The 25,449-nt window shown below is 45.8% G+C and overlaps 1 protein-coding gene across 3 annotated transcripts in view; it reads right to left on the bottom strand.

Annotated features, from left to right (window-relative positions):
* Positions 1-1,901: 1,901 nt before the first annotated feature.
* tafa1 (TAFA chemokine like family member 1) overlaps positions 1,902-25,449 on the bottom strand; it is a 75,804-nt gene continuing 52,256 nt past the window's right edge. Inside the window, exons 3-6 of one of the 3 annotated variants that reach the window (XM_003973459.3) lie at positions 17,703-17,843; positions 9,441-9,565; positions 8,025-8,116; positions 1,902-3,097 (exon numbers count right to left, since the gene is read on the bottom strand). In XM_003973459.3, the coding sequence (XP_003973508.1) occupies positions 8,090-8,116; positions 9,441-9,565; positions 17,703-17,843 (293 nt within the window). In that variant the 3' untranslated portion in view covers positions 1,902-3,097; positions 8,025-8,089. Of the gene's footprint in view, positions 3,098-4,849; positions 6,111-8,024; positions 8,117-9,440; positions 9,566-17,702; positions 17,844-25,449 lie in introns of those variants that run through there. The other 2 variants (XM_011614078.2, XM_029827163.1) reach the window with 2 other exon arrangements.

The following is a 25,449-nucleotide window of genomic DNA, read 5'->3' as shown; positions in this document are numbered from 1 at the left end:
CACACGCAGGAAGCACAATAAAATGGAAAAATAAACAAGATAGGAAAGCCAAAATGAAAATAAATGAATAACCAGGACAGGCAGCGCCATCTACATCATATATATTAAATAAGACGAACAAAATATATGATGGCAAATATGATGCAGATTTTCACTTTTGGGTCTTTTTGCCTCCTCAACTGCTTCTTCTGCCTAAAAGTGGTCCATTACAGATGACCTTGCCCACATCTGTCTGTCTGTCTGTCTGTCTGTCTGTCTGTCTGTCTGTCTGTCTGTCTGTCTGTGTAAATAAATTATTACAGGAGCTGCTGACAGTCATAAACTGGTAAGTCATTTCGCTGACAAGTGTGTTGTGGTTGGCGGGCATGGCGCAGTGTCATGGGACTGTGACAGTGATGTATTGTCTATGCATCGGAGTGTGTGTTCATTTGTTTCAGACAACGGCATTGCAGGAGGGCACCGCTGCGGCACGCCGCGTCTGTCAGGGTTTGGTGGGTTTAGAAAAACTGCATTCGCCGGGTGTGAAGCCCTACATGATATTATACGGCTTCACACAGCTTCTTTTGGGGCCGTTTTTATGCTGTATGTCAGCGTTAAAATGATTGTACAATAGTTTATTCAAAGAATGTGACCTTGCTGGATTGCTGAAATCACTCAAAACCTTTGCATTTTGGCAACATCGCTGCAAGACCCTTTTAGCTAAAGAACATTCACGTTTTGATCTGTGAAAAATGTTATTACAAAGCGCAGAGCCATTCACAAACTTTAGGCAGTTATCAAAAAAGAGCCAAAAGGTATCCACTAAAAAGACGGAGCTTCTGACACCTAAAAGTTGGCGCCTGACTTGAAGTACCCTTGAAAGGTCCTAATGAAAGCTTTAAGAACCATGCTGCTGGATGCCTCCCGTGCACGTTTTAGCTGTATGAAAAAGACCGTTCTTGCTGTCAGGTGTTGATTAGCTGTCCGGCGTGATGTGGACGAGGCTGTCTCTGCGTCTCGGTGGGAGGGCACCGGGACTTGATGGATGTCTCTCTCTGGAGAGCGTACAGACCTGCAGAGGTGGAGGGCCCATTATCAATTCCAACTGCGTTCCTCTGCCTAAAAACGAAGCAGGACCTCCTTCCGCGGCTTGACTCCATCTTTCTTGCACAGTGCAGTGGAGTGTGTAGAAGAGAATTTAAAGAGGTACTTCCTCCATTTTTGATTCCCCAAGCACCTTTTAGAGCAGAAAAACACTTAGAACTGGCATAAATAGGCAGCAATAAATCCTCTGGTTCTCTATACAGGCACAAAATGCACGGATAATCTTCACTTTCAAATTCAAATCCTTAAAAACACACGCTGAGGCACAGCACAAGAGACAAACGTTGATATACAGTACATCCAGATGATTTACAGCTGCAGATCACCTTGAAACTCGTCATTTTCTTTCACACAGGCTCACTTTAGTGAAGCTGTTTGGGCACCAAAGGAGAAAATAAGGAAGAAAAAAAGCACACTCTTCCCCCACTTTGCATATTCATTGGTGATGTTGGCAAGTCCCTGAGAGATGGATGCGGGTGTCCTGATCGTGCCTTCTGTGACCGCTCAGCGAGGCGCCAGCCTCCACCCAGCTCGCCAACCCCCCTGTGATGAATGTGCGGTGGTGCGTCCTCTAGGAGAACTAACATTCCTCAAATCAGCCAGGAAGGAGGGATTCTGTCTGCCGTGATATTAGAAATCTTTATTCCAATTGAATAAATGTAATCTATTGCTGCAACTTCTAAAACCTTCCACCCTCTGCATGTGGTGCATTTTTTAACCTGTGATAGGATCTCACAACAGCGCGCCTGAGTGTGAAACCACAAACTTCTTCCCAGATTCAGTATTTTTGTTATATGAAAGAACGAGTCTTGGCCTGTCAGTATATAAAACCATTTTATTCCTCATAAGGCGGTTCTTTACGTACTTTTAATGTATCTACAGGGGGTATAACTGTATATTTCTTCATTTCGTTGCTGCTGTTTAGAATAAATCACCTCTCTGGTTTGTGAAAGCCAGACTTACAAAGAGAAATGAAGCCAAAACTGTCTGAATATAGTTTAACTTCTTCCAGCACCCTAAATTGGATCACGGCGGAAAGGTAAGGGGTCGTTGTAAGCGCTGCTTTTATTTGTCATTTACAGTGTTTTTCTCATTTTCACTGGAACTACAAGCATTTTTGGACCAGAGACACCGTGGAATGACGAAAAGAGACCACGACTTGTTTTCATGACTGTGGTGGCTTTTTCCCAATGCAAGCGTTTACTGTAAAGCAGTCCCACTCACGTACTTACTTCAGTGGCTAACGCTTCATCAGCAGCCAGAAGAGTCATAAATATATTTTCAGCTTTTTGGAGCTTGCACAGCATGTGTTTATATACAGTATGCCTATGTACATCGATTCTTCATGAAATTACATTGAGCACAGCGTTGAACGGAGGTAAAAATGTCCATCATAGAGAATGAAAGAGAGGCTGAGATGAACCATAAATGCTCTCCAAGGTGTCTTTGAGTCATCAGAGCATGTTAGGGGTCCCTGGCACTGAAAGTTCAGTGTTTATGCAGAACATTTCATCTGCTGGACTACCAGTTTGGGCCAGAAAATCCCATTCCAATGCCGAAGAATTCCTTTAACGTGGCCTCAGTCCTCCAGACACTGTCCTCAGGCTCCTGATGTCTATCAAATAGTGCTTTAATGACCCAATAAATTGTCCCTGTTTAGTCATTTCAGCCAGAGACCAATTGAGCGAAACAGAGAGAGAGAGAGATAGAGAGAGAGAGAGATAGAGAGAGAGAGAAAAGGTCGGAAACTGGGCGCAGCAACGTGGCGGAGGAGAGTCACCAACATGGGGCCCATTGATCAAACGGGATTAGTCTGGTTTCAAATCCCTGGCACCACACGAGCAAAGCTCTTTTTATCTGGGTGGATATCCTTTCTGTGGTCTCAGGTAATCCAGTCAGCAGGCGCGGCTGTAATAGTTTTAGTCTGTTCGGCAGGAGGAGGAAGGGTAGATATGGTGAAGAGCGCGGCACGCAGAGCTGCGGAGGGAGCGCCCCGTTAGGTCCTGGGATGAATCTGCAAGGCAGAGAAGGAGGGAGAGGAGGAGAGAAAACACACACTTAGATAGAACAAAGACTTGTGGAGATTAGACCCAGTGGGGAACGCTCCATTCCTGCACCTCTAAAGCAAAGGTCTTTTGAACTGCGGAGGCTTTGTGTCACCTCCAGGTTCCCGCTGCTTTTATAAACACAGAGATTAAGAGTGAAAATGCTGATGAGTGTAGATGCAGAGGCATTTAAAGGTGGAAAAAAGAGCTGTTTTCATTTTTTTTAAAAACAAAAAACCCCAGTACGTTTCCATGCTGCGTGTTCCTGCTTCATCTGATGTGTTAATGACTTCACATCGACCACCTCATTTACATCTCCTCCACCCAGCGCTCCCGTCTCCCGTTTCATTTTCCTTCCACCTGATTAAAATAAACTAACAACTTTTGTTCGGCACATCTGTTATGGAATCTGAGCGCATTCTGCCAAACTCGGGGCTTTTCGTCAGCGTCAGTGGCAGCGCTGGACTCGTATCAATGGTACACTGTTCAGCCTTTCTGCTGCCGGTGAAGGCTCTGCTGGCTGGCATGCAGCTCAGACTGAGGCGGCTTTAATCTGTACACACATTCCTCTTCAGTCCCCTGATGACCATGAACCATTTCCTCAAAAACACTGACAATGATATTTTTTTAAAAATCGAGTTAATTGCAGTAGCTGCTTAGTTCACACACCATGGACCCAATTACAAACCCACAATCCTCTTCGGCAATGATCATTTCAGCAGGTTTGGCAGGTGAGGGCCTGGCCTGTGGGTCCACCAGGGTTCTGCAGCACATCTAAGAGTGATGGAAGTGTAACAGCAGATCATTTACATCTGTGTATTCCCTCCACCTGAGAAGACTCTTTAGTCAGAGGAGGTTCCTTTAGATTTGCTGCACAGGAACACAAACTTAAAGGTTTGCAAACTTACTCTGGTTCAGTGACTTCTTTTGAATATTTGTTGTTAGATTTCCTGCAGATTAATTTGGATTCAACATTTACAGAGTCAACACTGTCCTCAATTCTCCACCAGCACTTTTTTTGCTGCTAATATCATTTTCTTTTGTTATGGAGCAGAAATCAAGCAAAAAAAAAACCAAACTTGTTTCTGTGAAGAAATGCAGTCTTCCTGCCATTTAGCCAGTAAATTCAACTTTATTGGTGTGACGACTACACAAGCTTTGTTAAAGTCTAACAAAGCAGACTTTTCTTTAGGAACCTGGTTGGAGATCTCTCCCACAGCTGATGAAAACGTTACCGTTGACCTCTGCCAGATTTAGCGGCAACAGGTCGCACACAACGGCTCGCTCTTCATCTTGGACATCCCACCCGAGGTTTGTTAGGGAGAGAACAGGCCTTGTATGCAAATGCCGTCATTTAGACTCACATGCGTACTAGCGCGCTAAGAAAAAGGTGCTCTTTGTTCTTTTTTTGGTCCCCATCTCCTCAAATGCAGCAGGTAGCCGCGGATTGCTCAAGGATTTCCTGCCTATCCTGTCTGTGCTGCCAGCTAAGCCATCTGCATTCTAATTTGCAGGCTGCATTAAATTGCAATTTACTCAGACTTCAGTGAGTAAAAGCAGCCAAGGACAATTGCCTTAGCCAAAGAATTTCGAGCAAACACAGCCTACCCTTTCCCCCTTTCTCATTTAGTGCTGAACAAATCAATCACGTCAGCCGAGGAACCTCTTCAAACAGGACTAAAGATCACAGTCTAAAAAACAGACGAAGCCAGACAGCAAAATACACCAAGATCCATTTAATGTCACATATAAAATGGATTAAACAAAGGAAAGAGATTAAAAACGTCCCCCCCTCACATACACAGGAATCACAATCCAGCCATTGCACCGATAAACATTTCGATAGGAGCAATTTTCCTATTACAAAGCAAAAACTGTGTTTTTTTTCTACGATGGAAACGACACTGCACCAGTCTGAAGGAGGAGGAAAGGTCGTCCAACACAGACCCGAAACAGATGATGTCATCGGTAACGTTGACGCCGCGTGTGTCTTGACCACTGGGAGAGTTCGGACTCCGGTTTTGCACCAATTAGACGGAGATGAAGGCAGGTGACTTTTTCTCTGAAATGGCCACACAGATGGCGCATGTGTGTGATTTTGGCCCCAAAATGCGTCCCCCTGCACGTGTCCTCTCTGTACGTCTCTGAGTGAGAACGCAGGCCGTCAAAGCGCGACTAAATACTAAAATACTAAATCACTGGTTTATGCTTCTTCAGAAGAGGCACGTTTAAACAGCGCGGGACGTTGTGTTGTCGTGTAAAAAGCTGTGTGACAGCCTTTACGGTATTGGTGAAGAACAAATTGAGTCCAGCTGGCCATGGGATGGTATTACTCAAGTCCTGGAAGGAGCAGTAGTCTGAACCATCTAGTCAAAGTTCTGCATCATCTGTTCAAGAGACGAATGTATGTTGAAAAGGAGGAAAAAGGGAGGTTTAAACTGTTCAACCAATCTGAAGTCAGATCGAGATTTTGCTAAATTCAACCCCCCCCAAAGTCTATTTGATAAAGCCCATAACCAGTTATATCAGAAACGACGTGTCTGTATTGTCCCTTAAATAATACACACGTTAGGTGTGTATCGCATCCTGTCTGAGTATTTTTGCCCCGGTAAATTGAAATGAATTATCTGTGATCAATCTAAATGGTTACGCATTATTCTTATCATCTGCCAGCCCTCGCATTTACCACAACTCAAGTGTAATGTTAGATTTGATTACTTTCACATCCCATAATATCCAGGAACATTAATTCTATTTGCCGCAGAAAGCTGCTGCGATTGGTTGCCCCTCTCTTATGTGTGCCGCGCCTGAGGTGTGTGTGTGTTCAGAGGTGGAAGGAAGGGATTGATCTATTTAGCGAGCGGAGCGGCAGCTCTATGGCGGGTAAATGTTTTGAAAGGTGCCTCCCAGCTTCGCCCTCACTGTGACTTCCGCAAACAAAAGGGCCTGCCGCTACACAACAGGCAGCGAAGGGCTCCCTCTCTGAAAGACATAAAGAAAGAAAAGAAGGAAACGTACGTCAGGCACTGGCTCTGCGTGGTGGCTCACTTCTCATGCCAGTTGTTGTCAATATGCGGCGTGAAGTCTGAGTGGACAGTTTGCTTCTGAACGCCTTCCCACTGCCTCGGCGGCACGTTTCAGAGCAAAGGGAAAAACCGGTGGATGAAACTGAGCGGCCGAGAAAGGAAAAAGCGAGCGGGGCGCCATGTTGTGGGGGCTTGCTGGCTTGTTATGGATAAAATACAAATGAGGCAATTTGGCTTGAGAGGCGGGCGAGTGAGGAATGTTGATTTTAGAAAAAAAAAAAAGGCATCAGAGTGCAGGATAAAAGGCCTTTTAGCTGTCTGTGGGCTACGCTGGGTGCTGATAGCTGCTTCAACAAGACCCTCACGGGCGAATCGGGGTATCAAGTGTCCGCCGATAAGAAGCAGCACCACCAAAACAGAAAAAGATCCGCCCGGGGGCCTGACACACGCATGCACGTGCACGACAACATACTACAAAACATGAGATGATGGTACACAACCAGGATCACACACAGAGAGCCGAAAGTAGCATGTCAAAGATAAGTGACTAATTGGATTGTCAGACCGGCGTAAGGCGCTGTAATCGAACCCACGCAGGGGCCGATAGCAGAAAAAGAGGACAGAGAACAAAGGTGGGGATGAAAGGAGGAGGGAATGATCGGGTCATTACGCAGTGTGCACACACAGCAGGGCTCTGCCGAGAGGTGGACCTGGTGCAGCATGTGCGTCTAAAGCGATCCAGCAGCTAAGTGTTTCATTGTCTAACTGCAGTATTTCATGTATAATACCATTTGATTCTTTTTGCGTTTGAGTCCATCCTGTTAAATCCCAACAAGAAAATAGATGCCTCTGAAAAAGATATTGTGCGTCTTCTGACTCATAGATGCTATCTGACCAATAAGATGACCACGTTTCATTGGCTTGTTTTGGAGTGAAATGGCAAGAATCAAAATGTAAGTTAGCAAAAGTATGCAGGGTTACCCAGAATCAAAAATCCATCTTTCTCTGAATAAAGCATTTGAGTTGAAGCATAAATCATAAATAAGCAGATGTTTTCACAAATGTAAAATGATGATACACGCCCCAGTAGAAACCATCAAGTGTGTGTGTGACTGTCAGCTTAGACTCTATGTTCATGCGTGTGCTATTTATATATATGTGCTGTTTCTCTTCACATGCTCCGATTGGTTAAAGCTTCAGAGATAATCCGTGCCTGTCACTCAAGGACGCAGATTCCCTAAATCTCTCCTCAATCTTTCTATGAAACCCATAAATGACAAACATCAGCTAACTCAGATAAACAAACCCCATGGGATGCACAAAGCTATTAGCGTGCTAATTTTAGCATAAAATTGCATAACGTGAGAGTTTTACGGGAAACATTATGCACGCGGGATCCTTTAGAGTTGTTAGAAAGTTTCTCTGATACTTTTAGATGCATCTGAGCTGCTCTAATTAGTGGCGGGGAAATAAATACGCGCCTGCTTCTTGTTAGGGGAAACACATTTGAAAGACGTTTCACGCTGGTCAGGAGGGGAAGCAAAAAAAAAACAGAATGGGAAAACAACATCTAACAGTTATACAAAAATGCAGCAGCTCTGCTTTCATTTATGTGTGCTTTGCTTGTGCCGGGTGCTAAATATTTAAAGTGGGTGGCGGCGCGCTCGCTATTTGTGTCACGCCTGCCTAATCATGCACAGCATGTAAACACACACTTGATTATTTTGCACTGGGTATTTGGCTTAATGAGATGTCATTGCACATGAGCTGGTCCCACTTCTACTTCCCGGCACTCAAGTGCTTTACAGTAATGCGATAGATACGGGGAAAACAAAATCAGAGCAACAACAGCTTGAGAGAGAAGACTAACCTTTACAGAAGCAAGAATGCAGCTCAATTTCTGTTGACGCATCCTCTGCATTTTGCTTCCGGAAGCTAAAAAGGGGAGTATGGCTGGGTGTTCTGCAAAGAGAGGGTTAAGAAAAAATACATGTGTGTATTTGGGTAAATAAAAGCAGCTTCAGGCTTTATTTTCTTGCCCTTTTTTCGAATATTAATGTTTAACCAAAGCAGGTTTTCCTCACAGGAAGACTAATAATGATCCATCTGTGGAAGTAGCCAAATTGGTGAATCATGTGACAATTGATGTGGTCATGTGACACCCACTGAGCCCTGGAGGTCAAAACAGCAGGCAAGCTTGACTCTGATGTGTTATTATCACACTAATGATCTAAAAACATATAAATATCAGCTGCTCTCAGCATGAAAAGTCATGTCAGGTGACATTAATCCAGAATGTGAAGATAATGGGACTGGAAGTGGAGTTCAGGTCGGCTTCAATAGCAGCTCCACCCTTCACTGTTTAGCCCTCTGAGGGCGGCATTTCCACAAGGACAAATTCGAATTGTGCAAAGGACTGAACTGAAAATTAGAGATGCATTCTTTAGCCTGAACCATGCACTACGCCTTACCTGGACAGGATGGCGGAGGCCCCGCTCCATCAACTCCTTTCTGAGCATTTTGGCCCTGAGGCGGCTGCGTGGGGCCCTCAGCGAAAGCTTTATGCCTGCCTGTCCGCAAACAAATCTGCAGCCCGACCTTGAGGAGCCCCGTGTGGTCTAACCTTCACTGGCTGCTCCCTCTCGTTCTGTCACATTAGTCTCTGCTTCTATTCAATGTCGTTGTCGCCAGGTGAAGAAAGGAGACGCGCATTTGCTGATCAAAGGCAGGGTGTGTGGGGGGGTGGAGGGGGTGGATAGGAGCCACTTAAGTGAATACAAATCAGGTGATCAACCCGCCACCGTACTGGCCAGGCTGTCTTTGAGGGATTAACTCCTGGTTTTTGCATGCTGCGAAGAGCCGGTTTGCGGAGCGGAAAGGCTGTTAACAGTAACTCTGGGAGGAGAGCGGCCCGAGGCAGAGCTCACCCGTTTGTTTACTGCCTGCTTTACGCACTTCTTTACTACGCCGCTGTGCGCAGGAGGCTCAGACGTGCTGGGCGAAGCTCAGAAGAGTTATTGGGTCTCTTTCATCCACAGGTTTGACACAAACGAACGTTCGATCAGATAAACTTTAAGCAAAAGCAGCGTCTTTGTTGTTCCCGCTTGCGTCAAATATGGATTTGAACCTTTTAACGCAACCTGTCTGACATTTAGGTGTGTGCTGTTGGAAAATGGGTGCATGTGATCACGGTAATGCCATATGCATGTAACCTACACGTGCGTGTGCCGGTCTGCACGCGCAGGACAACACTTAATTGTGTGTGAACGTGTGCATGAGGTCTCACTCTTGTGGTCTTGATTTTGTTCCCAGAGGAGCACATCCAGCCAGAGTTGTCAGGCAAAGTCTTACATTCTTCTCCCTCCAGGCAAGGTTCCATCTCACACCACCATTTTCCAATTACAATGGACGCTGCGGGGAGACAAGCAGATAGAGGCGGGTTAGTGCATCACCCAGCGTGCACGTTACACAGTTCCAGTACGCACGAAGGCGTGGACGGTTGCTGGAGGAGGAGTCAGATGAATAACGACAACATACGTGAGGAGTATCTACCTTTATAATGCAGAAGAGCTGGAAGGTAACACTTGTACCACATGTGCAAAAACCTCCCACACAAATGCTTTTTTCTGTGTCCATATTTGAGTCACGTGCACACTGTATACAAAAGGCACCCACACACCTCAAGAGTTCCATCCAGCCGAGCCCCGAGCCTGCTCTCTGGCCTCAGAGCAGCTGTAGCATCGCAGCTTTTCCGCGCAACGATGCCATACCCGCAGAAATTAATCATTGTTTTGTTTTGATATTGCTGCATTGCGTGTTAGGGAGCAATCAAATTTTTAATCAAAACTAATTGCCTCTCATTAACATCGACTGTATTCTTCCCGCAGCTATCTGACAAAAACAAATATGTTCTCATCACGATCCCCCTCCTCCTGCTTCCCGTTTCCTCTCTGGGTGTGTCGCGCGAGTGCAAACAGAGAAATCGGAAAATATGCTTTCGCTGCTACATGACCAGAAAACATCTGTCATGGTATCTGCGTTCCTCTGTTCCCTCCCAAAGATGTTTATGATTTGATTTTTTTGTGGAAATGCATCTTGAAACACCATTCGTCCATTTGACTTGCAGTCAAAGCTTCGGCCGGTGAGGTCAACCACCATCGTTTCATTTTTCCAAGTTTTTCCAGAGCTTTCAGTAAAGCAATTCTTCTGCCTGCGTTGCCAAGGTTACAGACCAACCACCAATCAATTGTGATTTTGAGCACCAGCCGGTTTCTGGCTGATGGAGGATGTTTAAAGTGCAGCGCCTTGTAGCACAGAGCGTGTGTGAGTGTATGCCAGAAAAAAATAGACCGGTCACGGGCAGCTCCCCGCCGCGACTCAGCCGACTGTCCAGCAGATGCACTTCCTTCCTTGGTTGCGTCTGTGGGGCCTGGGTGAGAGCATCCGCTAACAGGCTGTGAACCTGCCCTTCGGCGTCCCCCATGGCTGTTTATTTTATCCTCTCTAATTACCACATGTTTGCTCTGTCGACCACGGCACTCTCTCCAGCCCCCCACCCCCCTGGCCCACGAGCTAAATATGTAGTTCAGATCGTCGGATGCGGACACCCGCTGTGGCGCTGGGTGCAATGCAGCTGTGCAGGAAGTCCTCGTTAACTGGAAAATTATGACAAGATGTTGGGGGAAAGTGTTCAAGTGGTTCAGATGAGTTATGACAAGAGACACACTCCCTTTAAGTGGCGTGTGTGTGTGTGTGTGTGAAATAGAGAGTGACAGTTTTTTTTCTTTTTCTTTTCATTACACCACCAGCTGAAGATAATTTAAATTCAGGATAAAAAAAAAGAGAGAGCAGATCTGTTCCTGCAATTCACAACAGTGAAGGAAAGCCCACAAAGCATCAATATCTTCCAACTGAGAGAGAGAGAGAATGATGGAGAGAGAAAGAACGAGAGAGGGAATAATGGAGGGAGAGAGAGGAAGCAGATTAAAATGCTGCCTCGTGAAGGCTGATAAATCCGAGAGCCTCTTTGCATGAAAGTTGTATGATATTTGCCGCGTACTTCACAGGACGACACTCACCTCCTGACAGGTGAGTGTCACGGACCATAGAAAATTCATGCAGCCGAAGCGGAGAAGATGAGCGCTATATGTTGCCTCACCATTGGGAGTTTTTTGTGACCTCCTGTAGGCTCCTTTAAATGCTCCACTTGACCAGTGCTCACCGTTACAGAGTAACATGGACAATAGGAGTGTAAATTACCATCAACATTCAGTTTTTAAGGTTACGGTTTCACAAAAATTCAAAGCGGGATAACAAAGCATCATTGTGTCTCCAATCCCGAGCTTGCTGCGGTAGACTGTTTGCTGTATTTTGCTAGCTGGTTGGCATGGAAACACTCCCCTGTCCTTAAGATTCCTGTTTTAATGCTAAAATTTGAATTTTTCTACTCAGTCATTCTTCTGTGTCTTAACCTGCCCTGAAAGGGCAAACGTGTACTCATCCATTTTACAGCACGAGGATGCCCAAGGAAGCCTGAGCTGGTACACAGAGGCATCCAAAATATGAAAACACAACGTTCCCATCAGATGCTTATTGGAGAAGGTCATTTATTTTCCAAAGTTCACCCAACACTGCAGATTTCAGAGGTTGGCCAAACTTGAGTTATGACGAGGCTGATCTACAAGCCTTTAAAGCGCAGCCCTAATTAGTACTTCGATAGCACCTTGTCTTTTACAAGGTGAGTAAAAGTTTAATGAGCGTTGACGATGAAATACACCATTTAAATATTCATGTGCGACTTCGATCATTCCCTTAAATCACACGTGGTAGCGGGTCAATAGGGAGGCCTGATTAAAAACGGACAGTTAAGCCCGTGTGGCGATTGGGGGGCAGGACGGCTGTCTATGACCTTGACCGCTGGAGAAGAGCCATTTCTGGGCAGGGATCCATGCATCATCCTCCGGTGACCACTGAGCTCCAACAGACGTTTTACTTAACTACTCCCAGCGCCGCTGTCAGCACAGAGGGCACGACCTTTGTTCTGACATCAGCAGACTCCAGTCCTGCCCTCTGCATGCTCACGAGCAGGGCAGTAAAGGGGAGACGGGGGTAGATGGCACCTGATTTCTGTCCCAACTACCACTGTGAGGCTGAGATTAATTATCCAGTGTCTGTTTACAAGATGAAACCTTTCAAGCGCCGTCGCTAATTAACATAATCCTCACATTAGCATGACGCCGGTAGCTGAAGAGCCGACAGATGTGCCCGGGCAAATCGACAAAAAAGAACTCAAAGAATGTTTTTTTCAGGATGGTAAGTTTGTAGTGCACAAGAGTGTTTAGATTTGACGGAGAAATAGGCAAGAGCGGGACTGGAAGTGACTGGGAGTGAAAAGCGTGAGGCGATAACGCCTCTGCGGCGGCGGCTGTCAGCATGTTGGTTAGCCGCAGGTGTGATGGATCGAACTTGCGGACCGGTCCCTGTCAGGCAGTCTGACAGGACAGGAAGATAATTGATTCCGGGCTGTGCTGATGCGTGAATGCCCATTTGTGGGCTCAATGAATGGTTGATTTCTTTAAATTGTGGAATTCGTGACACTAATTCCCCTTAGATTATTCACAGCGAAAATGACAACTTTCCAGTGACGTAACCCAAATTAGCGTTGCGTTTTTTTTGGTGGGTGGCGTTAATCAGGCGTCGTTCATTCAGCAACTGGAGCAGAAAGCGATCAGGCTTTGAATTTTTATGTGATTTGGAAGAGCTGGGATACAAAATAGATTTACTGGCACCATTTTCTTCATCCCGTTGGCTGACTCATTCTTTTCACCTGCTGACATTTTAATAGTCGGGCCAATTAATCACTAACCAATCAAAGGAAGAATATGAGCCACTGTCTGAGGGAAAAGAGCTATATCTTAATGCGGTGTGATATATGCACGTGCAAAAAGTTTAAAAGGGTTCACAGCCGTGGATCAACCAGAACAAGTGTGTAATTACGCTGGAGCTCAAACTCAAGGCCTCTGCACCAAGGTCGGCTGATGAGACTTATTGTTGTATCTAATTTTGGTGCCCGGAGGATCTGAGAAGAAGCAGGGGATTGATTAGATATTCAGGAGAAAATACACTTTAAAATTTACAATGGAGTCCACTTACTGAGAGAATTACCGAGAGTCATTGTGTTTCTCCCTTACCACTTTCATTCAAGTATCTGGTTTTTGAGAGGGCAAAAACTGCAGACCGTCTTGGTCTGAAGGAAATGTTTCTCTTCAGCTTCACGTTCTGGTCTGGTGCCAAAGGATGATATGGGAATCAGGTTGAAAACGTACCCACCAACAGTGACGGCGCTTTGTGACTCGCTGCGGTTCTCTCCTCCAGATGGTCATTGGTTCCCTGTGTTTCCCAGACAAACGTTAGCTTTTGAAATCAAAATGGAGCGAGTGGCTCGGGCACCGCCTGCCTCTGTTACCATTAAGAGTAATGATTTTAATATGTTGCAGTAAAGAAATGGAGTTAGGGCAAAATACAGGCGACAGTGAAAGCTGGTGCTGCCACTTCTACTAACTTGAATCAGGGCACAAAAGATATTTTGCCTTTCATTTCAGTCCTAGAGGGGTCCAGGCGAGTTCAGTAAACAACTTTTCCAGTATTTTTGCTGTGTTTGTGTCAAAACCACAGTTAAAAAGCACATCCTTCCTGTTTACTCGACTTTTTAAGACAACCTCTTCTTTGCCAGCGTCTTCCTCCTCCTCCTGTTACAATGTTAGTTCCTCTCACACTTAACCGCCACATCCGCACCTCAGCATTTCCTGTTTGGCTAAACGTTTTCTGATGTTTCTTTATTACATATTTCCACGTGCTCATACTGTTGAACTCGTTAGTGCTGTGAAATGAAACAGGGAACAACAGCTTTTAATGGCGAGGACTCGGAACCAGAAGGTTGAGGGCTCGATTCCCAGCCAGGCTCCAGGCACAGTGATTGTGAATGAATGGACGGATGAGCATCCGTGCTGAGAGTATGTTCTCGTGATTACGGAGATATGGTTCCCCTTCTCCAGACTGTCCAGGGAGGTCACGAAACAATGTTTGTCTGAGAAACCAATTTCACGCCATCCTCAGCGGCGTGCTCCCCACCGCCGATCCCCGCTCCTCCACCGAGCAGCTGACCGTCAGCTGCAGCTCCGCGGCGTTCCGGGACGTCAGCTGTTCAAAAGCTGCAGCTTTGCGCCTCAGCAGATGCTCCGAATCCCCGATTCTCCCAACAAAACCGCCCAGGAATATCACGAAATTGGACAATAAACACAGAGATAGTGGATGAGAAGTTGGAGGAAGTAACAGAACAGGTCACAGCAGCCCACTCACTCACTCACTCACTCACTCACTCACTCACTCACTCACTCACTCACTCACTCACTCACTCACTCACTCACTCAGAGAGAGGGATGGTGAGAAGAGGGACAAAAACATCTTGTTTTCTCAACCCAGGAGGATTCCAGTGTTTGTTATTCTCCACATAAATCTTCTTTGTGTGTGTTTGTCAGTAAGAGGACAGTTTTTTGTTGTTGTTTCCTATTGTACAGTATAATGTGCTCCCTCTGTCATCCCCTCAGGCGAGATCTGCAGCAGGTTTGCATCGTGGCCACTTCATCCAGCCGCAGAGGGCTACGGAACAAAATCAGAGCCATGAGAGCTTGGTGGGGGGGCAAAGAGTCGAATGTAAAACTCCACTTGGGTCATCACGCTGCCATCTGAAATAGTTTTTCTCTGCAAAATATTCATATGCGACAATACTTCCTTTTAGTTGCAAACATCACGCCGCCCGGCAGCTGTTGCCGTCCTTGAGAAGTCAATCCTGCCATTGAGAGACCGAGCGCGTGCTTTTGATTTCCTGTTTGCACCTGTGTGACCCGTCAGCTATTGGGGAAAAATCACGACGCCTGAGCGCCCGCGACCAGGCAGGGAGCTTCATTCCAGCATCTTTTGGTGGAGTATTTGACCACTGCATGAGAACGCCGTGGGAAACGCGGGAGCGACATGAGTCGAGACACACGTTTGATTTCATGTGTTCTGCACGACCACATCAGTGTGGCGATGAACGCTTCATTTCAGGGCGTTTGACTTGTAGAAATGTGTGCTTGTCATCGAGTGGTTCTCGCTCGAGTGGTTCTCGCTCTGACATAACTGGGACATGCGTCTCCTCATCAAATCTGATAATCAATTCGGCGATCTATCCGACAGTCGGCCGCCCGCTGAGCTCGGCGATGCTGAAGTTCCCTTCGGTAATAACCAAATAATAACAGTGATAATAAAGCAGAAATATGGACAGATTTTTAAGTACCAAAATGTGAAACAATCTAACGCTCTATCACATTTCATGGCACCCACATTCAGCATCTCCAAGAGTTTATTCCCACACTGGGTGACCTCTCGTAGCACTCCCCAGATTTGCCTGTCGTGCACACTTTTTATGTTATTTTTTATTTTTGGTGTTGGAACATAACCTGTTTATGGTCCAATGACAGCAGGTGGCCCCCAGGGGGCGGGGAGATGAGTGGAGCCGGAGCATCGTCCCTCATCTGGACGCAACATTAATAACGCGGGACCTGGGGAGAGAGCTCCATCTGGGCCAGGGACTGCTGAGGGGACAGACCACTGGCTCCACAAATCCATAATCTCTCACGTAATGCAACAGCAACCCGCCGGGCTCTGAAAACGCTCTAAGGTTTGGTGTTCCCTGGTGATCTTAACTATTCCTGAGTGTTCCACTGTCCAGGGAAGGTTTATTTCAATTAACATTGTCGAAAACAGCCATAAATGAAAGATAAACTCTACTAATTCCTTCCATCTTTGTCCCACCTCCAGACTCTATCCTGCAAAGTTTTCATTGTCAAACTGCAGTTTCGAGCTGGTGAAAATTGAGAAGATCAAATAAGAAAGAAACACAGTTACCTCGTAAAGCTCAAAAGCTGCCTGACTCCATTTTCATCACCATCTATAACATTCCTGCGAGTCACTGCACTGAAATCAAGGACTCAGCCTGGCGCCCTGATGCATGACGTGCTTCAACTCTAGTTACTGATTAGCAGTTTTGTAAATCTGTGGTGGGGAATCAATGTCTCTGGAGTAAATTTAGAGGGTTACAAAAAATCCAGACTTTAAATGCTGGCGGCTGCAGCAAAGATGTCTAACTGCGTGTGATTGTACACGGCTAGCACATTGAGCTAAACAGCCGCAGCTCAAGGTCGGCAGCTGCATTCAGGTGAAGCCTCCGACCGCACAACATGCCGCCGTCTCTTGGACAAAATGTCTCAAGGACTGGATATTCAGCCGTTCTGTAGATGTGTTATAATTTAAAACCAAGGGAGAGGCCTTTTAAGTTGTGTTTGGCTCATATCTAATTCACGATCTGCGTGAGTGTTGGCTGAGTCTACCCGACCCTGTCTAATGGGCGAGCTTTTCCGGCCCTTTGCAGAGCATCTCTCTCTTAATGAAGACATACACTGTTGTCACTTCTTTCTTTGGGGCAGACAGAGAGCCGGCTCTGATCCCTCCTGAAGGTGGAGGAGAAAGGGCCACCATTGTGGGGCGATAAATAAGCTCGGCGGAGTGAAGGGGGCATCGTAGTTCTGTCTCAGCAAACTTGTGACTTCCTGTCGGCGGTTTCGCTCCACGGGAAGCTTCTGCCTGATTGTTTTTCTCGGTTGAGATAATTCAGGTGCAGTAGCCTATAGCTTCTCTGACTTGTGTTTATTAGTTATTCATTTCCATCAGCCTGAGATGCTTCAGGCAGTGTGATCTGCAACATGCCCTCTGCTTCTGTGTGGAACAGCCTAACTGGATCATTGCCCGCCTCCATGATGCAGTGTAGTTACTGCTTCTGTTTTTATGGTTAGTATTATTCATACACTTTCATCTAGATAAATGAGAATAGCATTAACTGGAAGTTAACTCAGCTTTTTAGCCTAGCTTGTCCTAGGCTAAACGGTTCAGTCTACAATCACCTCAAAAATAAAACATGCACATATGCACAGAACTAAGGGGAGAGTCTCTTCAAGGTAAAACGTTTTTTTTCTTTTTATTTAATGCACGTGCTGGGCTGTATTAGTTGATCCAAATATGGCTAAAATTAATTACCAGTCTTGCTACATTTACTTACTACATGGTTTCTGCACGGGTCATTCAAGGTTTTCTGTGCCTCGGCACCAACGAACAGCCGTGACAATTTACAAGGAGTCGAGGAAAACAAATTGCTTTCTGCCTGCTGCAGCAGCTTTCACTGAAGACAGTTTGCTTTTAGAGCTGGGCCGTGTTTTGTGCCTGAACACATGAACCAGCCAGATAAGTCTCATTAAAGTCAAGGTGCCGGGTGCTCCAGCTATTATGCTGTTGTTATTTATTGTAGCTTTGGTGGAGGGTTGTTGTATGCTCCTCAAATCTTGTGGTTGACAACAACCTGTCTGTGATGACCTATTAATGGATGTTGAAATAAAAACTCAAGGGCGTCATGCCATTTAAAGAGTTTGCAGTACCAAATGCACAGAAACATCCTCACCGTCCACGCAGGAGGGTTTATTGCGCGTCGTCCCGGCCACTTTCCCAGGTAGGCAGGAGCACTTGACCGTCTGCGAGCGCTCCTCGATGCGGTTCTTGTTGCAGCATCGATGGGCGGCAATCACCTCACAGGTCCCCCCCTCTGGAGACAGACATAGAGATGGAAGCGGTGAGCATAAAATGGGTCAGAGTTACTGTTAATACAAGTGGTTTCATTCGCTGACAACATCTACACGGGCAAAAATAAATGGCAATTAAACTGCAGGATGGTTCAGTCACAACAGGCAGCGGCCTCAGTTCCACCGCCGCGTACTTTCACTGCAGGTCTGTGTAACAAATAACACATAATTATCTTAGCTAATTGTCTCTTGCTCAGTGACGGCTGTTCTCGCCCCAAATTAATCAGGGGATGAAGATCACATCAGGTGGTTGTCCCTTATAAATGCATCAGCTTTTGTTTTCTTATCTTCTTTATTAGCTTTCTATCCACACCAAACACAGGCAGCATTACCTCAGAAAGCAAACTGTGGACAGTAAGTCCCGGTCCGACCAAAGAGAAAGTCAAACACATTTTGCGAAAAGAGGCAATATGTACCCGTGACGGGACTGGGTCAAAATAACAATGGGCTGAATTGCTCCGGGGCTCCGGGGACGGGGCACCGGAGCTAAGGGACATCCCAAAATGAGGAAGACAGACAGAGCGAGAGCTAGAGGACAAGGTGTGTCTGGCTGCAAGGGACTGTCCATGCTATTGAGTAATGAGAGAGCCAATGGAAGTGCCCCTTTCACACAATTATAAAGCGTGGGGGTAACGCAGCCAGCAGAGCTGCAGGAGAGAGGCCCTTCATCACCGCTCCCCCCTCTCACTAAAGCCCGAGGAAAAACTCTTTATCTTCCCCTGACAGCCACCTCAACAGACAGCAGCATCCAACAATTAAACTGGATCTCTTCCCTGGACAGGGGAGATTCAGGGAGAAGGAGAGATTGTGGAAAGAAAAGGAGACAAATGCAACGCTCCATCTCGTTCCAGCCCCCTTTCCACTCCGTTTTAAAGAGAACGTCCTGCCGCAGAGAGGAGGCGCATCCAGCTTGGTTGGCTGTGCTCATGTTGAAAATGGCTCCAGTCACAAATTAGAGAACGGAGGTCCCGGGAGCTTCTGCGCAGCTTTGGCAGCAGAGTTTTTCCCTGCTTTGCCGCCAGCGTCTGCCATGGACGAACCAAAGGCCCCAGCAGTTCTGGATTAAAAAGCAAACATTTGCAGTCCAGCCGGTCATTTAGTATTAATGTCCCTCCCCCAGCTCTGGTTAGTGGGTATTGCTGGGCTGAAGCAGGCAAAACTCTGGCCACAGAGGTAAGGATAACATTCTCTGGAGTGTGCCCAAGCCCCCCCACTCCCGCCCCCAAAACTCCAAAAAGTGTTTGTTGAATATTTTACTGACTGGTTCCTGACCCGCAGTCCCGCTTTCAAGCCTGGCTGGATCGGAATATCCCTGGATATGATCAGGGATGCTTTGCAGGACATTTCTGCTGATATATCGTGGATGATGCATATTTTTACACCATTTCCCACACACACCTGCCCACAGAGAGACATGGAGCACACGCTTGCCAGCCGTCAGCCAGGTGGACATAGCTGTGATCACCATGAACCATCTGGTGTGAGATGTCCGAGCGCACTGTCAAAGACTACGCAGCGGCGGTCATAAAGATCATTTGTGGTCGGGGGTGTTCGTCCCCGCCGCTGTGCGGTCTTTGACATTCTGCTTGTTTTGCAGTATTCAAGAGCTGAATTTTTTTTTAATTTCCCCCTGCATGAATCATTTTCTATTGTTCTAATCAAACTCTACATCTCCGGCTGAAGAGCTCGAGTGCAGGACAACAACAGTGATATGTGATCATTAAAACTAAGACACGAGGGAGGAAGTGATGGATCTAGTGCTTGGAGCCTGTCAGCAGGCTAAGGGGGTTAAACCAACCTGCTAAGATGGAGTGGGTAGCGCCGCACTCTCGCCTTTGGTGAGTGGAGGTGAAGGGCATCGACGGAGCCACTGACTGGTCATTTTTCTCCTGGTGGCCCACAGTGACAGCAGTCATTAAATGACTGGATGAGGTGATTATGTTTGAGGAAATCAATGCCTCATTGTTTTCAGCTTAGCCCGGTGGCCAATTAGGACTTGTTAATGAGGTAAGGATGTAAGAAGTGGAGCTAGGTGTGGAAGGAGGGGAGTTCCGAGGGTTATAGGAGGAGGAATCGCGGTGACTCGTGCATAAATCACCTCTGCCATGCTGGCCTAAATATATCGTGTTTTTTCCTCTTAGTACGGATTAAGAAAAAGTAACTAACTGTTTAGCAGTTTGCGATCAGCTCAACAAATAGCAACTGGTTCTATCGAGGAATCGGCTTTTCTGAGAATACGGCGAGACTTTTGGTGTCGAGGCGGCAACGCTGTCGACATCAGCTTCAGTTGAGCCCAACAGATGGCAAGGAGGTGAAAACATTCCAAAATGCAAGCGTATGGAGAAAGCAGGGGCTGTGGTTGAGTGACGGGCCACGCACAGATTTTTCTGTTTTTACAGGCAACTGTTGCTGGTGTTTCATTCAGAACAAAACATCTGTCGACATTTTCGGAACCAAATCATGAAGCTTCTATCCCCTAAAAGTTCTGGTTTCTCTCACAATAATCCCAGCCCAAATAAAAAGATTGGATGAGATCAAATGGTTTGAAATGGAAAAAAATGACCTAATTAAAAGGTGTGTAGACATAAATCTATATGATGGACATTGTAAAGCTTTAGTGAATCAGATTATCAACTGGACCGCGTTGCTACTGTCAGTCTGTCTGTTCTGTTAAATTGGGCTTGAACCCTGTAAGTAAGTTACCTCAGATGGGTTCTTTGCCTGGTCGATGCACAGAGGCGAGTCAACAAGAAAACAAGAGAAGAAGGACTAAACTGCCTGTGTGTATGAAACATCAAACACAGCACAAACCACTCACGGTTTGTCAAAATAAAGCCTCTAGGGGTCACAGGCATGAGTCTTCTCTCTCCTCTCTGGAGGCGCTCTTAGGAAACTGATATTGCCACATCTGGAGCCATTTTTGATACAAACACATGCAGGCAGTTGACTCGTTAGCCCCAAAAGAAAACAAACCGAATTTTCCCATTACACCTTGGCTCCGATTCAACACGGAGAGCTACAGTCTATGCAGGGAGATCAAGAGCGGTAATCACTGCCTCATCATCACTGCCTCATCATCGCCCGCCACCTACTTCCTCTGCCTCTCTCTCTGCTACACTTATTAAATAATGACATATGGCGGGGGCACGGAACACAGCTGCAGAGGAATCTCAAGGTTTTTCAAAGACAAACCGACTTAATCAGCGCACGTTCTGGTGAAACGCAGCCAGTTCTGACTGTTTTGTTTCACCAGACAAGCTGTTGCATTACCAGAGTCCCTCTTTCCTCCACTTCCTCCATTTCTGTGAGCTTATTGTTGCCCCCCCACCCCACCCCCCACCCCAGGGATTCTGCGTAACAGCTATCCAGCCGGGATAGAACTTCTAAATGTCAATTTACATTTCAGGTGGCAAGAGGACTTTTGGTTCCCATTGTTGGTTAAAAAAAAAGAATAAAAATCAATAGATAGTATGAAAAACCAGACTTGAGTTGAGCTAAGAAATGTAAATGTAAGCCCTGAGTCTTTGTCATGAAACAGCTTCTGAAAACTTTGTGCATTTTGGAAGACAAACTGAGCCGCTCGGGTGAGCCAAATATCACTTTGCACGTGAACAAAGCTGCTTTGTACTGCAAGACGTCAGGTCAAACAGCCACAAACTTGTTTATCCACCGTCTCCTGCCAACTTTCCCTCATTTGAAATCATGCATAATCGAAAAAAGACACGTCTTATAGCACAGTTTTGAACAGAATTAAAAGAATCTAAACAGAATCAAAACCAGCTCTATTCTGTTTGTCCGGATTGGGTTTACATTTATTCAGAGACAAAACGAAATGATTAAATAATATGCATTTATGTTTAATGATGCTCATAAAAACACAGCTTTTCATTACTTAAGCATGAAACGCTTTCTGTGATTACAAACAACTGCAAAGCACCACTGAGTGGTTTGCTAATGGAGGCCTTAGAGGCAGAAATAACAAGCTTGTCCACCGTTAAAGGCAACCTGTCCAGAATTCCAACGTCTCACCTTGTGAAGAAAGAGCATTTTTCGCTAAAGAAAGAAAGAAAGAAAGAAAGAAAGATGGTCAATCAAGTCTATATTCCATTACTTGCAGAGGTTGGAATGAAATGTATGAAAGCTCAGGCTCCTATATTTTCATTTCTATTACTTCCTGCAAGTATGTTGGTGCATTTATGAATAGCAAAGACAGAATTATTGCTGCAAATATTTATATTGACAGGCAGGATTTCAAATGTTCCCCTTTTTTTAGAAAAGCTCAGTCGTGTTTCTATAACAAGGCAGAGGAAGAATTTTCTACAATATCCACATAACTTCCATGTGTTGATGAAGCCAGTGACCCTGTAGCCCAACACCCACCTCACAGATCGGTATCTACAAAACAGAACAGAAGAAATCATCTGTAGAATTTCCTCCTTCATGTTTCCATTTCATTTCCTGCAAATATTATTACAATTTAACCATAACCAATTCCAAAACCATCATTTTTGAAGAATAAAAACATCATTATCATCAGTATTGAACATGCAAAACTAAAAACTTTCTAGGCTGGTTATTGTGTGGTTGTGAAGACATTTCAAATGTATCGCAGCTGAGGTTGAAGCTGGATGGGGGATCAATAGCTAGCTGCACCTAAATCTTCAATTCATGGGAGTATTCTGCTTCAATCACAATTGTAATTAATATATAATTACTAGATATCAATATATGATAAATCAATAAATAATGCTGCAATTGTATAATTGATTGAATAGTTGATAAGGAACATTGATTTTTATTTTTTTTTGTCTGCAGGCATGATGGCATGAAAGGAAAAAGAGATGCTAGTGTTTAGTTGTGGTAGCAGTAATATCAGGATGTTAAAATAAATATTAGTTTGCTGTGGTCAGTCCTGCACGTGTGAAGCCCTGCTAGTGGAAAGACTCTCCCGGAGTACTCGGCAGTACTTTGGAAAATAAACTGTCCACTAAGGCTTGAACTCCAGCCACTTGTTCCCACCCTGAAGCCTGAAATTGGAGTCTCACCGATGAATAATAAAAAGGCAGCCTGAAGCTGCGGGGCTTTGGAGGAGCGTGCAACACTTGCTGCGACTGACATCTGAGGGATGAGAGAAATGGGTGCAAGCTTAAGGACATTTCCCAGTGCCGACTGTCTCCAAGAATAACAAACAGAATTATTCACGGGCATTGTTTATTCGGTCTTTAAAACACGTTGACCCCGGTGTCATTAATGCACCAGGGGCTGGAGTGTTTATCAAGTGCCCATTAGCAGTGCTGGCAACGGTCCGCATGGTTGGCCTGGCTGGTGACTGAGACCAGACCGACCAGCGACTTCAGGCGGCAATCATACTGACCCTCCTGTGGCCTGGATCTGGCTTTCCTCCTGAGGCTGCATTATCCACAGTAATAGATGCAGACAAACAAGTGGACATGGCGGCTAGCGTACAGTAATGCCTGGAGCTATGAGGAACCTGAAGGAGAAGGGGCAGTGGAGCGGGCAGAGAGGGCACCCCAGGGCCCAGACTGACTGACAGGATCAGCTGACCTGCTGATCCTTACGTCCTATAAATCAATGTTAACTTTTTTTTTCTTTCCCTCTCAGGCCTGTTTCTGTAACCAGCTTCAGTCTCAGGGTGAAAACCAACCAAAAAATCCCTGCTACTCCCTTTGTCTTTCCAAAGTACACAGCAGCAATTGCTCCACTGCTTGTTACACTCCTGACACCATTAACAGGTAATTCCATTAGTTTAAATAAGATCTGCAGCTCTTGAAGGCCCCAGACCTGGTCCTCTCCTCACGGGTTTCCTCCTGTGACTCTGCGCGACTCTAATGCTCACATCTTTACGGTTATTAAAGTTAACGATTGCTGCGTGCCTCATTTACCGAGGCCCTATCAATACCAGTTCAGGACCATGAAATTACCCCAGTCCAGAGGGAGCGGTGTGACAAACCGGGTTAAGATGTGCTCTGTAATGCCCTGGCATGTATAACTCTCCGTGTCGCTGGCTGCCTGTAATATCAAGCAGGAGTCCAGGGTAGCGCCGCTTCAAGGGCTGCAGCCAAAATATCAATTCAACCTGATTTTTATCCGCATTTATGCCTAGAGAGGAAACGAAACACTGCTTCAGGGAGTGTGTTAAAAACCTCAGCGGTTAATGGAGAAGCCACAGTAATTATGGAAACTATATGCAGGATGTAACCTACTTCTGTTGTCTTTTAGGTATAAGGAAAGCTGTGTTGGATACTCCTTTATTTTACATAGGAGCTATATTTTGTACAGAGAAGGAGGGCGAAGACAAAAATAGCGTCGTGCAGCGGAACACATACAGAATTTCCAGTATGCTGTCACTGTCACATAATACGCACAATAGTACCTTCAGCAAACCTTTATTGGTGAGATATTTCTTTTCTTTTCTGTGGAACCCATGTGTCAGAGGCACCAATTTGCATGCAGGCGCCTCACGCTGCAGTCGACAGCGTGCGGTGGAGCGTGATCGCTATACAATGTCCATATGACACAGGTCAGTGCTCCATCTGAAAAAAAAAGGTCGGGCGGTGAAATGAAAAACTAAATTGATCCGTTTGGCCATCCCATTTCACTAAGAGTGACAAAAAATGTCATTTTAAGGACTGAAAACCCCACATAATGGCCTGAAATGTAAAAGTCCCGAAAGTTATTTAAATCAAGAGACACCACGCAGGCCGATCATACACATCTACACATGCTTGCTGAACTGTTGTGAGTCGGAGGGTTCAGATAGATACATCATCTCTCCGTCGGAGATCATTCCGTACCAGGGCATCCGTGTGGGGGGGTCTGTAATGACACGGTGGTCCAGGTCTGGATTACACACAACGCATTATTGAATCTGCATAATGCATCAGCAGGCACTCAGCATCAAAAATCTACAAACCAGTGTGTGCACAAAATAAACTAATCTGCCCACTTCCTGTGAGCTCATGCTGTCAGAGAGGTGCATGACTTTGCGTGTCACTGGATGACATATGCAGGTCATATTCATAGGTTATCGGAGAGACTGCACGGCCTCCTGCTGCCTCTTTAGCATCACTCTCTCATACAGACTCTCCACCAGTATTTTCACTTTTTCAACAAATGTTTGAGATTGCTGCAGAAGAGTCCAGCTGTCGCACGCTGGTTCCACTGCCTGGATCTCTGGCGGCCCATTGCCCTTGCCTGATAGCAACCTGACAAGAGGATTCCACTTAGCACCTTATTAAGATGTATATTGACTTTTAAATGACGCATTTGTGCGATGATAATTGTACGGTGGAGCGATAATCACTCCCCGAAGGAAAATCAATGCGCCTGAGCACTTCACTCCTGTTCGACACTGCAGAGCGACAATGTCCAACGCAGCACGTTATCGGGCGACCTTGCACGTGGCGTAAGCAAGGACAAGAGCACGTTCTGCCACTTGAAGCAATAACTCATCACCGGTTTCATCAAAACCGATCAGCTATTTCTCACGGCTGCCCGTTAGACGACAGCTCGTGTAGCGTAAAATCGCATTTTTCATCAATGGCTTCG

Source organism: Takifugu rubripes, chromosome 19 (genome assembly GCF_901000725.2).
Source record: "Takifugu rubripes chromosome 19, fTakRub1.2, whole genome shotgun sequence".
Classification (NCBI taxonomy): Eukaryota; Metazoa; Chordata; class Actinopteri; order Tetraodontiformes; family Tetraodontidae; genus Takifugu; species Takifugu rubripes.
The sequence above is the reverse complement of the archived record's forward strand: the minus strand, read 5'-3'. Positions and strand labels throughout refer to the sequence as shown.